Source organism: Haematobia irritans, chromosome 3 (assembly GCF_050003625.1).
Source record: "Haematobia irritans isolate KBUSLIRL chromosome 3, ASM5000362v1, whole genome shotgun sequence".
Classification (NCBI taxonomy): domain Eukaryota; kingdom Metazoa; phylum Arthropoda; class Insecta; order Diptera; family Muscidae; genus Haematobia; species Haematobia irritans.
In genome coordinates, this window is record NC_134399.1 from 18,887,570 (window position 1) to 18,902,092 (window position 14,523).

General features: G+C 30.7%; 1 protein-coding gene across 1 annotated transcript; it reads right to left on the reverse strand.

Moving 5' to 3' along the window:
* Positions 1–7,450: 7,450 nt before the first annotated feature.
* Positions 7,451–13,221, reverse strand: LOC142229280 (caspase-8-like). The gene is made up of 5 exons (XM_075299824.1): positions 13,022–13,221; positions 12,062–12,934; positions 8,040–8,390; positions 7,822–7,979; positions 7,451–7,756 (listed from the first exon to the last, which is right to left on the reverse strand). The coding sequence occupies exons 1-5, from the start codon at positions 13,118–13,120 to the stop codon at positions 7,624–7,626; spliced, it is 1,614 nt and encodes a 537-aa protein (XP_075155939.1). The 5' UTR covers positions 13,121–13,221; the 3' UTR covers positions 7,451–7,623.
* Positions 13,222–14,523: the final 1,302 nt, after the last annotated feature.

Below are 14,523 nucleotides of genomic sequence, written 5' to 3' on the forward strand. Positions count from 1 at the left end.
AAATTTTGTAAAAATTTTATTTCTATAGAAAATTTTGTCAAAATTTTATTTCTATAGAAAATTTTGTCAAAATTTTATTTTTATAGAAAATTTTGTGAACATTTTATTTGTATAGAAAATTTTGTCAAATCTTTATTTTTATAAAAAAAATTTGTCAAAATTTTATTTCTATAGAAACTTTTGCCAAAATTTTATTTCTATAGAAAATTTTATCAAAATTTTATTTCTATTCGAAATATTGTCAAAATTTTATTTCTATAGAAAATTTTGACAATATTTTATTTCTATAGAAAATTTTGTCAAAATTTTATTTCTATAGAAAATTTTGTCAAAATTTTATTTCTATTGGAAATATCGTCAAAATTTTATTTCTATAGAAAATTTTGATAAAATTTTATTTCTATAGAAAATTTTGACAAAACTTTATTTCTATAGAAAATTTTGTAAAAATTTTATTTCTATAGAAAATTTTGTCAAAATTTTTTTTCTATAGAAAATTTTGTCAAAATTTTATTTCTATTGGAAATATCGTCAAAATTTTATTTCTATAGAAAATTTTGATAAAATTTTATTTCTATAGAAAATTTTGACAAAACTTTATTTCTATAGAAAATTTTGTAAAAATTTTATTTCTATAGAAAATTTTGTAAAAATTTTATTTCTATAGAAAATTTTGTCAAAATTTTATTTCTATAGAAAATTTTGTCAAAATTTTATTTTTATAGAAAATTTTGTGAAAATTTTATTTCTATAGAAAATTTTGTCAAATCTTTATTTTTATAAAAAAAAATTGTCAACATTTTATTTCTATAGAAACTTTTGCCAAAATGTTATTTCTATAGAAAATTTTATCAAAATTTTATTTCTATTCGAAATATTGTCAAAATTTTATTTCTATAGAAAATTTTGACAACATTTTATTTCTATAGAAAATTTTGTCAAAATTTTATTTCTATAGAAAATTTTGTCAAAATTCTATTACTAAAGAAAAATTTGTAAAAATTTTATTTCTATAGATAATTCTGTAAAAATTTTATTTCTATAGAAAATTTTGTCAAAATTTTATTTCTAAAGAAAATTTTGTTAAAATTTTATTTTTATAGAAAATTTTGTGAAAATTTTATTTCTATAGAAAATTTTGTCAAATCTTTATTTTTATAAAAAAAATTGTCAAAATTTTATTTCTATAGAAACTTTTGCCAAAATTTTATTTCTATAGAAAATTTTATCAAAATTTTATTTCTATTCGAAATATTGTCAAAATTTTATTTCTATAGAAAATTTTGACATTTTATTTCTATAGAAAATTTTGTCAAAATTTTATTTCTATAGAAAATTTTGTCAAAATTCTATTACTAAAGAAAATTTTTGTAAAAATTTTATTTCTATAGATAATTCTGTTAAAATTTTATTTCTATAGAAAATTTTGTCAAAATTTTATTTCTAAAGAAAATTTTGTTAAAATTTTTATTTCTATAGAAAATTTTGTCAAAATTTTATTTCCATAGAAAATTTTCTCAAAATTTTATTCCTATAGAAAATTTTGTCAAAATTTTATTTCTAAAGAAAATTTTGTCAAGATTTTATTTCTATAGAAAATTTTGTCAAAATTTTATTTTTATAGACAATTTTGTCAAAATTTTGTTTTTATAGAAAATTTTGTCAAAATTTTATTTCTATAGAAAATTTTTGTAAAAAGTTTTATTTCTATAGAAAATTTTGTCAAAATTCTATTACTAAAGAAAATTTTTGTAAAAATTTTATTTCTATAGATAATTCTGTTAAAATTTTATTTCTATAGAAAATTTTGTCAAAATTTTATTTCTAAAGAAAATTTTTTTCAAAATTTTATTTCTATAGAAAATTTTGTCAAAATTTCATTTCTATAGAAAATTTTGTCAAAATTTTATTTCTATAGAAAATTTTGTCAAAATTTTATTTCCATAGAAAATTTTATCAAAATTTTATTCCTATAGAAAATTTTGTCAAAATTTTATTTCTAAAGAAAATTTTGTCAAAATTATATTTGTATAGAAAATTTTGTCAAAAATTTTATTTCTATAGAAAATTGTGTCAAAATTTTATTTCTATAGAAAATTTTGTCAAAATTTTATTTCTATAGAAAATTTTGTGAAAATTTTATTTCTATAGAATATTTTATCCAAATTTTATTTCTATAGAAAATTTTATCAAAATTTTATTTCTATAGAGAATTTTTATTTAAAATTTTATTTCTATAGAAAATTTTGTCTAAACTTAATTTCTATAGCCTAAATCCTATGCCTAAATCCTTTAGAGAAAGTCAAAATCGTTGGATCCAAATCAACTTTTTGTTGAGTGTACTTTAAAAAAAAGTTGGAATTTGTTTTTAAATTATTTTACATACAATCATTAATTTAATTTTTATTAACTCATATAAACACTATTTTGTTATTTAAACTTGCAAACAAAATGTTGGAAACCATAATCAATAGCAAAGTAATATCAAAATCAGTCTGAGTCATATTTATTTATAAATATGAAGAATGACGAAAATAAAAGTTACACCATAAATGTTTCAAAGACAATTTGCATTTATTTTTTGAAAAAAAAAAATAATGGCATTTATTTCAAGAATGTTTGCATTTATTTTATAGGCTTTTTCGTATAACCTTAAAATTCGTTAAAAGGCTATAAAAATGCCCTGATGAATTCAAGAAAAACCAAAATTGGAAAAATGCGAAAATCTTCCAATAAAAAAAAACAAAACCAAAATTAAAAATAAAAACGAATATATGTAAATAGAAATAAATACATTTAAGAAATAAAAAATATTTGCTCATTGAAACTAAAGAAAAATGCAAAGAAATGTTAAAATGTTTATAGATAATATTACCATGTAAAAGCTAAGCATAACTAATGCAAGCCAAATGTATAATGTAATAATAATGATAATTTTAAACAAAACAAAATAATAATGTTATGCAGTTATTATTGATAAAATTAAACTTGTGTAATTTGAAAACAAACAAACAAAAATGGAACACATTTTGTGATTCTACTCTTGGAGTTCGATTACATCAGTTCTAAAGAATTTCGATAATAACACAAAATTAAAAAAAATTAAAAAAGTAGTTTTAGTAAAATCCTATGTTATATTTCTTAAAAAAAATAAAATAAATATTCACATTCCATTTTATACATTTAATAATGACATATATGAAATCAATATTTATTTAAAATTCCCTCTATGAAATGTATACCGTACCATAGTTTTTATAATAATTATTACAAAAAAAAAATAATTATAAAAAATCACACATACATTTTATCATTATCAGTTGTTTTTATTATGCACGCATCTGAAAAACCAATGCTATATATTTATTTATTTTTGAATTTTCGCAACATATAAACTAAATGTTTGCCAGATCTACACCCAAAGAAAATTGTGAGAACAGAAATGTTCTTTAAGTTATTAAGTTCGAGTTTAAAATCTGTAAAATCGGAATAAAATCTTAACTTTTTTTGGCCAATTTTATTAAACTTGATGGGTTATGATCCAAAGCTACAACTGAAAAAGTTTATTTTCTTTAAAAGGATTGCGTAGAAACTTCTACTAAAGGCTGTAATCCACAATCCATGGCCGATGCCAAGTGTCTTTAAGACTCCTAACATTGTCTTCTAAATTGTAAGTTAGTTCATATGGGGTATAAGTCTAACAAACTAGGCAGATTACATATCTTCATTCAGTTCTTGACCAGTATACATAGGAGAGTCTATAAATAATTACGAACCGATATGTGCGGTGGACCGATATTAATCAATTTATGCATGGTTTTAGAGGCATTATACAAACTCAACGAACATCCGTAACGAATCGGATGGAATTTGCTCCTCCAAGAGACTCTTGAGGTAACATCTGGCAACCGTTTTATATGGGGCTATATATAATTATAGACCGATATGTACCAATTTTTGCATGGTTGTTAGAGACCATTTACTTACACCACGTACCAAATTTCAACCGGATCGAATGAAGTTTGCTCCTCCAAGAGTCTCGGGAGGTCAAATCGGGGGATCGGGTCATATGGGGGCTATATATAATTGTGGACGGATATGGACCAATTTTGGCATGGTTGTTGGAGACCGTATACTAACACAACGTAACAAATTTCAACCGGATCGGATGAAATTTACTCCTTGAAGAGGTTCCTGAAGTCAAATCTGGGGATCGGTTTATATGGGGGCTATATATAATTATGGACCAATTTTTGCATGGTTGTTAGATATCATTTACTTACACCACGTACCAAATTTCAACCGGATCGGATGAATTTTGATCCTCCAAGAGGCTCCACAAGCCAAATCTGGGGGTCGGTTTATAAGGGGACTATACGTAAAAGTGGTCCCATATGGCCCATTTGCATTCCCCTTTTCAGAAGACTTTTTGCCGTTTTAGCAGATTTCTTGCTGTGTCTGTTTAAATTCATTACGAGAGCATATTTGTCAAAACAAAACATTGTCTATATGAGTCGTAAACAAATTTTATTCGATTCGAACGATTTTCTTAGTATTCGTCGACGCCAAATATCTTGACAAAGTTATGAAATTTGCTCGAACAATCTTCGCATTTTAATGGTCCATAAAATCCATCATATTAACTTCTATAATTTATGCGTGAGATCATCAGTACAAAACAAAAAACAAAATTTTTTAGGTTCACAAATACAATAAAAATAAAAAAAAATATGTAAAAAATATATTAAACCAAATAGGACCTAGAAATAAGGAAATATTTTAAACAGAAGTGAATGAAAAGAAAAAGTCATATTTTTTTAAATAAAATAAAAAAGAATAAAATATACGAATATAAAATAAATTAATTGTCAAAAAAAAACTATTTTAGTATATTAAATAAAAAAATAAGAAAAGTGTTATACGGCTTTGATATACCATAATTGGGAAAATATAATAAGGTCCTGTAACTCATCTAATGGTTTTGCGGAAAGGTACAGCTACTATAGTATATATAGTCTAAGTGTACGTTGTTATTTTTGTTTTATGGGCCATAATAAGACCATTACATATGGTATATCAAAATCAGCTGATAACTTAAAAATTAGCAGATGACTAAAAATATAAAAACACTGCCTATTATTTTTTTCCATGTGTTTTTAAACTTTTTACTTAGATATTCGATATATACGTATTATATAGACTTGATGAAATTACATTTTTTGAAGTAAAATCATTTTTTTCCTTTAGTTGATTTTATAATTTCATATAAATAAATATTTGTATCAAACCGATTTTTACTTAAGAATTTAAAACAGCTGATTACAATGTTGGCCATTATATATGTATGTATCTTCTAGATGGTCGAATTGAAAAACAAAACAAAAAACCCAATTTAAAACAAACCATTGTATTGTACATTCCAAGTAATAAACTTATAATGCCAAAAACAAATTATATATAAATAAAAGTTAAACGAAAATTTTGTAAAAGTCTTTCATTTATATAAAAACGTTTTCAGTGAAGGGCGGTATTAAGAAAGTCTTGAAAGCTTCTGATCCCATTGTACCTTATCTTTCGAAACCAAAAATACATTTTAAACTTTTTGTTTACTTTGTTTTTTTACTTTTTACAGGTTAGGTTAGGTTATGGAGGATGGCACGAATCCGAGCTAGCGGATTTGTGTCCACTTAGATCATAGTTGGTCCATTGCGGTTCATCAAACTTCTTTTCATCTTCCTCTTCGAGTCAGTCTCACTCCGGCCGGAATGAGTCCATCCTATGATAGTGCGTACTTCGGATGCGCCTAGGTTCTCCACCCCGATGCCTTGTTAAAAGCGAGAATACTCCTCAGGCTGCATTCTCACAAGTCGGTCATAGTCTGAAAGAAATAAGAGCCCAGTATCTCTCCTGAAAGATAGTGCTGGACACTGGCACAGGAAGTGAAATGAATCTTCCGTAGCCTCGGGGTCCAGACACCAACTACTACTACACCGCTAGACCGATCCTTATCATATGTTTTCCTAGAGTGTTGTATCCTGTTATGACACCTATTATCGGCCTCACCTCTCTTTGCAATGACATCAGGATTTCAAAGTTCCTAATATTATTTTCGTCCCATATTAGTTTCGTTTGTTCACAGCCCACAGAATATGCCCATCGTCTCCTTCCATAAATCTTCATATTTGCTATTGATCCTGTAAACAAATAAAGAAAGCGGAGGAAAAACGTCCGAGATGACGCCACCTGCGTCTTCCTTAGCCAGTACATCTGCCTCTTCATTCCCAGATATGCCATAATGTCCTGATACCCAGCACAGAGTTACAATATGCTTTTCAGTGAGAACCGTAAGCACTCTACGACAACGGCTTACTACTTTGGACCTTACGTTCGCATTGCCCAGGGCCTTTAAAACTGCCTGACTATCGATGAAAATGCCGATATCGCATCTAAATAACGGCCTCATCAATAGAAGTTCTGCAACTTTTGCAATAGCAAATATCTCCGCCTGAAAATGCATTTATCGTCCAACTTAAAGGATTCCTTAAGCTCCAACTCCTTGCAGTATATTCCGCTGCCTGTACCCTCGGTCATTTTCGATCCGTCAGTATAAATGTTGAGATCGTCCCAGCCCTTTATGCTCGGGATAATTGAGTCAAGGTTACTCTCATACATATGCCGCTTCGCCATATAGTCAGTTCTATCAGTTCAGTGTGTCTGCAGCTCGTGTTCTCTAATGAGTCCAGGCCCCCCAGTCTGATCAGTATGACCTCCGCGGTCCTCCTAATATGCAGGTCGAGGGGACATATCCCAATCAAAACCTCCAGTGCGGCGGTGGCCGTTGTCCTCATCGCCCCGATCATGTAGATAAGGGCCGTTCTATTTATTCTGCCCGATCTCAGTATATGATTGTGGTGGTTTGTGATGGGCCACCAGACGTGACATCCATACACAGCTATTGGTCTTATCACAGCTGTATAAAGCCAGTTAAAAAGGGATGGTTTCATTCCCCCAACGTTCTCCAACCAGCTTCTGACACGCGTATAATGCCGCATAGGTCTTCTTCATACGATCCGCTATATTATCGAGCCAATTCAATTTAGAGTCTAGGATAATCCTCAGGTAACGGCCCATTTTTGTCCCCTGAATTTCCGGATATTTGTATCCATCTAGTCTCCTTTTCCTGGTAAAAAGCACCAAACCCGTTTTCCTAGGATTTACTCCAAATCCACCACTACTGGCCCATTCTGATAAGAGATTTCAGTGACTCACTCATCACGTCCGATATCGCGTCCTCGAACTTGCCTGAAACCTTTATGACAATATCACCCACATACGCCACAACTTTTATACCCCTATTGCTCAGGACGCTATGAATCTCATCCACTATCATTAGCCAGAGCACAGGTGATATTACCCCTTCCTGAGGAAGTCCTCTCGTCGTAGTCGCATGTCGTTTTTACTTTTTTATTTTAAAATTTTATTTCCAATATAAAGGTTTTTCATATATGTAATAAAAATATATTATGTGGACAATATAAAGACCTTCAAGTTATTGTCAAAAGTTTTGTTGGGAAATCTTAAACATACATATATATTCTAATTTACAAAACTTTGGAAGCTTAATCACTGAATGCGGGGCGGTAAAAAGAAATCTTTCCTTAAAGTTGAAGTCATTATTGGTAGCATGTAGTCATTTTTGTCACGTCTCTTGGCAACATCTGCAGTAACAATTGTTAAAATGTCGACCATATGTTTGCTACAAAAAAAACATAACGCAATTTAAATCATATCATCAAAATTTAAATCAATTTTTTTACTAACCGATCACTCCATTTTTCGATAAATTTACACAGAGATTCAATGAACCAGCTACCTGTTATGGTATGTCGCAATGCTTCTGTACCAGCAATTGATGACATTGCCGTAAGCATATCAGCATAGACATCTGGTTCAAAACTTTTATAACCATTGGAAACACTCTGCGGAAAATATAATTGGAAAACTAATAATTGTATTTCACTTTCATTTAAGCAATGTACCGTATTCAATGGTGCAGTATCCTTTTGACAAGCTTGTACTATCAATAATTTGGGTTTTCCTTTCAAGCTATCATCTGCCATAATATCTTTTATGCTATTTATACTAACGGGTATACTATTACAGCCATATACTACTCCCTCCATGCCATGCGTTAGTATGCAAACTATTAAAGAATCTCTAATTAGAGATTTTTGCACTGTTTGATTGATAATGTTCAACATTTCTACATGTGTTACATTGTCATAAACCAGTGGCGTATAACCAAAGGATGAAAATAGTTTTTTTAGATTATCTCTATCGGCATCAGTACCAGCTCGATGTTTCTTAAAAGGAATTTTAGGTAAAAGATGCTGGAATGCAAGAAAAAAATGAAAGTATGAATGAATGAATGAAAAAAATTAAAGATAGCAGACAATTTGCTAGATTATATTTACAGTGTAACCTCTCAGAAGTGTCCACATTTGGGAGGTGTCCAGTTATGAGAAGTTTATTTTATGTTTTAATATAGCAAACGTCTCACCGCAAACAGTGATTCAAATCGCTTTTTTGGAAATAATTCTGCAAACTTTTGAACGGATAAAGATATCAACATATTTTTTTTTTTTTTTTTTTGAGAAAGCCGAGTTGTTTTGCTTCTGGGTCCATATTAAATACTGACAAAATCCGGTGTTACTACTTAGAAGTCAAGTGTGCAAAATTTGGTGGAAATCGGTTCGGATTTAGATAGCTACCATAAATATCTATGGTCCGATTCACACTCACATGATCACCGGAAATTAAATTTTCACTCCGAGACCACAGTTTCCCTCCAATTTACTTGGAATTTTGCACAGATAGCAGAATTAACATTCTAGCTACGCATGCCGTAGCATGATTGAAATCGGTTTAGATTTAGGTATAGCCCCCATATATATATCCTACGCCTTATATGGCTCCAGAAGCCAGATTTTTTCTCTGATTTTCTTCAAATTTTGCACAAGAAGTATATTTGATAGTATCGTCAAGTGTGCCAAATTTAATTTAAATCGGTTCAGATTTAGGTATAGCCCCCATATAAACGACAATTTGCTGAAATGCATTATTTTGCCGGAGTAAGTAAAGTTTAGTGCAAGTTTTTGGCGTATTTGCATAGGTCTAAATATAATTTATCGTTGGAAAGGTTTTTGAGAAAACTTTATTCTTATGTAATTGAAAAAAAAAATTACGAAAATTTGAAAGTTTTGGTGCAAGGAAAAATTTTTTTCAAAAATTCCGATTTTTTGGGAATTAAAAATATGAATTGAAATCTTTATAACTTGATTTTTATTGATTTTTGCAGGGAAAATTGTTTTAAGAAATATTGGAAATTTTTTGTAATTTGCATATTTCTCAGCTGTTTACTGGTAGGTTGTTGAAACCTTTTACACCTAGTTACGAAAATTTGAAATTTTTGGTACAAGGAACAATTTTTTCAAAAATTCCGATTTTTTGGGAATTAAAAATATGAATTGAAATCTTTATAACTTGATTTTTATTGATCTTTGCAGGGAAAATTGTTTTAAGAAATATTGGTAAATACCCCATTCCCAAAATCGGTATCGAAAATCCCCAGTGTGGACATATTTAAATTTTTAATTTTTGAAAACAAAATTGTTTCTTTTTGAAAAATGTCCGATTTTGGGAGGAGAAGAACTCATATAATACTGGACCAAAATGACCGATAAAAGCTTAAAACGTATCCTTATTTGGTATATAAGAAACAAGTAAAAAGAGATTGGGAGAAATCTATTAAAAAAAATGATACGACAGAAAGGATGTATGAGCCTTTATTTAAAAAAAGGTAAAAATTCGGTATTTTCTTGCACTTTACAATTTTTAATCTAAAGCTTATAGGTATACATTTTTTTCTTCTTAAATTTTTAGAATTTTGTAGGGAATGTATTTAAATTACGGATCCACTCAAAAACGTGGACCCGCTAGGGAGCCACCGTGGTGCAATGGTTAGCATGCCCGCTTTGCATACACAAGGTCGTGCTTCGACCGAACACCAAAAAGTTTTTCAGCGGTGAATTATCCCAGCTCAGTAATGCTGGTGACATTTCTGAGTGTTTCAAAGCTCCTCTAAGTGGTTTCACTGCAATGTGGAATGCCGTTCGGACTCAGCCATAAAAAAGAGATCCCTTCTCATTGAGCTTAGCATGGAATCGGGCAGCACTCTGTGATAATAGAGAAGTTCACCAGTGTGGTATCAAAATGGACTGAATAGTCTAAGTGAGCCTGATACATCGGACTGCCACCAACCTAATCTAACCTTAAGCAGTGGTCTATAGAAATTTTTTTCAAAATTTTATTTTTATAGAAAATTTTGACAACATTTTATTTCTATAGAAAATTTGGAGCAACTGCAGTTTATGGGCCCCTCACCGATTTGCTTGAAATTAATATATGTTATGTAACTTAGTATGCTGATTCTAACAAGGTAAAATTTTTGTCCCGGAAATACCCGGGTCTTGAGATATAGCCTTCCAAAGGGTCAGCAAAAAATTGATGGACCTATTGCGTTAGCCAACTTTGGACTCGGCCGGAGTTTAAGACTTTCTCCTATGGATAGAGTCCAAAGTGGACTCTATCCATAGGAGGAAAAGTAGCCGGCCTTCGGCCGGGGTTTATGACTTTCTCCTATGGACAGAGTCCAAAGGGTAAATATTTCAGTAATAATCTTTTTTTTTTGTTCCTACTCAGAATAAAAGCTCAATAACTTTGTTAAGAGTGGACCTATAAAGATATGTTATACATCAAACAAAAGGCCAGAGTTTAGGCTTTCAAACTGCGTATAAAAACCTAGGTGTAATCGAAGACTTTTTGAGATATAACGAAAATAACAAAAAATTAGGGTAAAAATTTCTTATTTTTATTTATATCTCCCAAACTAAATTAAATATTTAAAAAATATATTTTTCGTATAAAAGTGCGTAAAATAAGCTTTCATATGACACCAAGTTTGTTTAGATTGGACCAAAAGGAGATATATCCAGTTTTTATTTACCCTTTGGAGGGCAATATCTCAAGACCCGGGTATTTCCGGGACAAAAATTGTACCTTGTTAGAATCAGCACACTAAGTTACATAACATATATTAATTTCAAGCAAATCGGTGAGGGGCCCATAAACTGCAGTTTAGCCGAAAATTTTATCAAATTTTATTTCTCTAGAAAATTTTGTGAAAATTTTATTTCAATAGAAAATTTTGTGAAAATTTTATTTCTATAGAAAATTTTGTGAACATTTTATTTCTATAGAAAATTTTGACAAAATTTTATTTCTATAGAAAATAAAAAAGAAATCGGGCAGCACTCTGTGATAAGAGAGAAGTTCACCACTGTGCACAATTTAGTGAATAGTGATACATCGGGCTGCCACCTAACCTTACGTAGGCACCCACAAGTTTGCAAACTTAGAGGAAAACCACCCAGCTTTCACACCAAGAAAAAAAATATGTTGATATCTTTATCCCTTTAAAAGTTGCAGAATTATTTCCAAAAAAAAAGCGATTTGTAACCACTGTGCGACAATTGTGAATTATTTGGGGCGTGGCCGATTTTCGATGTGTTGAAGTTTGAGAGGTTTCACTGTTTTTGAATATAATACTACATAAAATAATTTTCGTCGGTAATGTTCTTTAATATTACATTTTTGGCACAATCTCTTATATAGAAACATTGCTAACCGGAAAAAATTGTTTTAAAAAAGAAAACCACATTTGAAACCACAAACTTTTCCGTTTGAATATACAATGTTGTCTGTACTTACGTAGGTGGTCCAATAGAATACGATTTGAGGACACTCCCGCTTCAACACACGCTGAAAACAAAAGCCCCTCCAATTGAGTGACATTTTGACATTAGCCATTTATAATAGTTAAGGGCGTTTTACTATATACGAAACTATAGTAAACCATCCTTACATGAGGCATTCGGGCTAAGTACTTATCGAACCACCCTTTACAGCATTTCAATATACATATGCCATACACATTATTTACCTTCCACTCCGGATTAGAATCAGCATAAAAACTACTTTGATTAATTATCAAAACATAACCAGCCTTTTGATTTCGTATAATGTATCGTTCACTACCATCAAATTCTTCATTATCTGGAGCGAATACCCCATTGACGTTTGGCTGACTTTGCTCTGCTGATAATAACATGTCCAAAGATTCCATAACAGCACCAGAATCTTTATTTGCATCGGACTCCTGCCTTGCAGAATTCCGTTGTTGATTATTGTTCGAAGATACAGGCACATCCGCTCTAGGCAAATTCACTTGGCATTTATTGTGGTCAATTGTATCAACCAATATGGCTTTCATTGAGTCCAAATCATTAAGTTTAAAATATGATATTAAATTAAGCATATCAACTCCTTGTAAATTTTGATCACCAATTGCAATAACTCCTCTTGTTAGCCAAAACAAAAGAAATACCTCCAGGTTAGAATAATCGTAGAAGCGTAAATTTTGTGACTCATGGCTTAAATGCATTTCGTTGATTTTTATAACCAATCTCCCGGCCTGAGAAGGTGTTAAACGTTCACATATTTTATATAGTGCTTTTAACATAGGATGTATGTGGACACTCAACTCTGGTATATGAGGTAAGTATATATCATGCAGTTCTGACCATTTTAGGCCCAGCTTTCTCAAAACCTTTTTCGCTCGAATTATAGACAACGCCTCGACAATATTAACACGCCAAGTGTTTGTATTTATTGTTGCATATTTGCGAAGTATATCGCTGCTAGCTGTTGCATCGCCCTTCCCTTCAGGAGGATTTTGCTGCAACACTATTAGCTTTTGCAATATATACTCAGACGTAGTTTTCTCGCGGCCATACAGCAAGAAACCCAAAGAGACCTGTAAATAAGTGCAAATTGTTGCAGAGGCACGTACTCACATAAAATATGTATCGAAATTAGTCATAAAAGGATGGTACAAATTTACCAATTCATAGAAACACAGATCCCTTTCAGCATATTCCAAGTCATCAATGTCTATGTTATTTATGCGATCCATCAAGTTTTGTCGAAGCGATGCCATCATGAAATAACATCAAAACTTACAAGCTAGCATTTGCAACAAATTTTATGAATTCCTCGAAACAAACAAATGCAGTGAGATGTGTAGAATGATATTTACCACTACACCATATGATCAGAGCTGCTGATCATAGACAAAGGAAGGTATAGACATCTCAAGTGAATTCACAGCGCTGTAGTTTGTCTACTCACCGTAGATGGCTCTTTTTCGTCTGCAATTGAGTGATTTTTTAATTTGGCTTTAATTTGTTGTCTTTCCTTTGTTCTCTCGTTGAAACACCAAATATTGTGAAAGTTTATAAAATACTATTCATCCACACCTTTTTTGTAATGCAAATTGACCAATTTATACCGTTATTCTCGTTTTCCAAAAATAAATTGAGTCACTTGACTGCGCAATTGAGTGGAATGACTGCGCACTGCAAATAAACAAAACCATGGTGAATTATCAAGGTATGTCTCTATATTTTCTTGGTCTATGGACATAGACCAAGGAAGGTATAGACAACGAAAGTGAATTCACAGCGCTGTAGTTTGTCTGCACACCGTAGATGGCTCTTTTTCGTCTGCAATTGAGTGATTTTTAAATTTGGCTTTAATTTGGTTTCTTTCGTTTGTTCTTTTGATGAAACACCAAACATTGGAAAAACATGTAAAATTCTATACATCCACATCTTTTTTGTAATGCAAATTGACTGATTTGTACGGTAATTCTCGTTTTCCGAAAAGAAATTGAGTCACTTGACTGCGCAATTGAGTGGAATGACTGCGCACTGCAAATAAACACCATGGTGAATTATCAAGGTATGTCTCTATTTTAATTGGTCTATGATGGGGCGATCAGATGTATGATGTTGTAAGCAAAGTAATGTTGGGAAAGTAACGAGTATTTGATTACAAGTACTCGTTACTGACTAATTTTTTGAGTACTCGTTACGAGAAAATGAGTACTCAATATCTTCAATGCCAGTTTTTTTTCTAACGGTAAGTAAGTTGGCGGTTTGGAAGTAAAATTCTTGACTTCTTGGAAAGTATTAATTGAAGTTTTCGAAAATCGTTTTATCAGTTAAAATGACACGAAAAGGATATATGGCTTCATATTTGAAGAAAGTGAAAAATTTATCTGATTTCTTAGAAACGTTTGCATTTGAAAAAAAAATTGCATTGGGTGTAGGTGGGAGCTTTAATTTAAAGAATCACATGGATCACGTCTCATGCAAATAGTATGAATAATAATGTCGTTGATTTCAGCTGGTTCAATCCAATTGTTTTCAGAGAAGGGCCCAAGCTAATTCAAAATCCAATGGAAGATTTCAACATTGGGTCTCACGATAAAAATGATCGCTAAATATTTGTATCCACTGTCAATGGTGGATTTAAAAAGTTTGAAAATTGCAAGCATCAGTA

Excerpts from the sequence above, each read along its gene's own strand:
- LOC142229280 (XM_075299824.1), bottom strand. The coding sequence starts at position 13,120 with ATGATGGCATCGCTTCGACAAAACTTGATGGATCGCATAAATAACATA. Across the intron at positions 12,935-13,021 it reads ATCTGTGTTTCTATGAATTG|GTCTCTTTGGGTTTCTTGCT; the intron begins GTAAATTTGTAC and ends ACTTATTTACAG. Across the intron at positions 8,391-12,061 it reads ATTCTAATCCGGAGTGGAAG|CATCTTTTACCTAAAATTCC; the intron begins GTAAATAATGTG and ends CTTGCATTCCAG.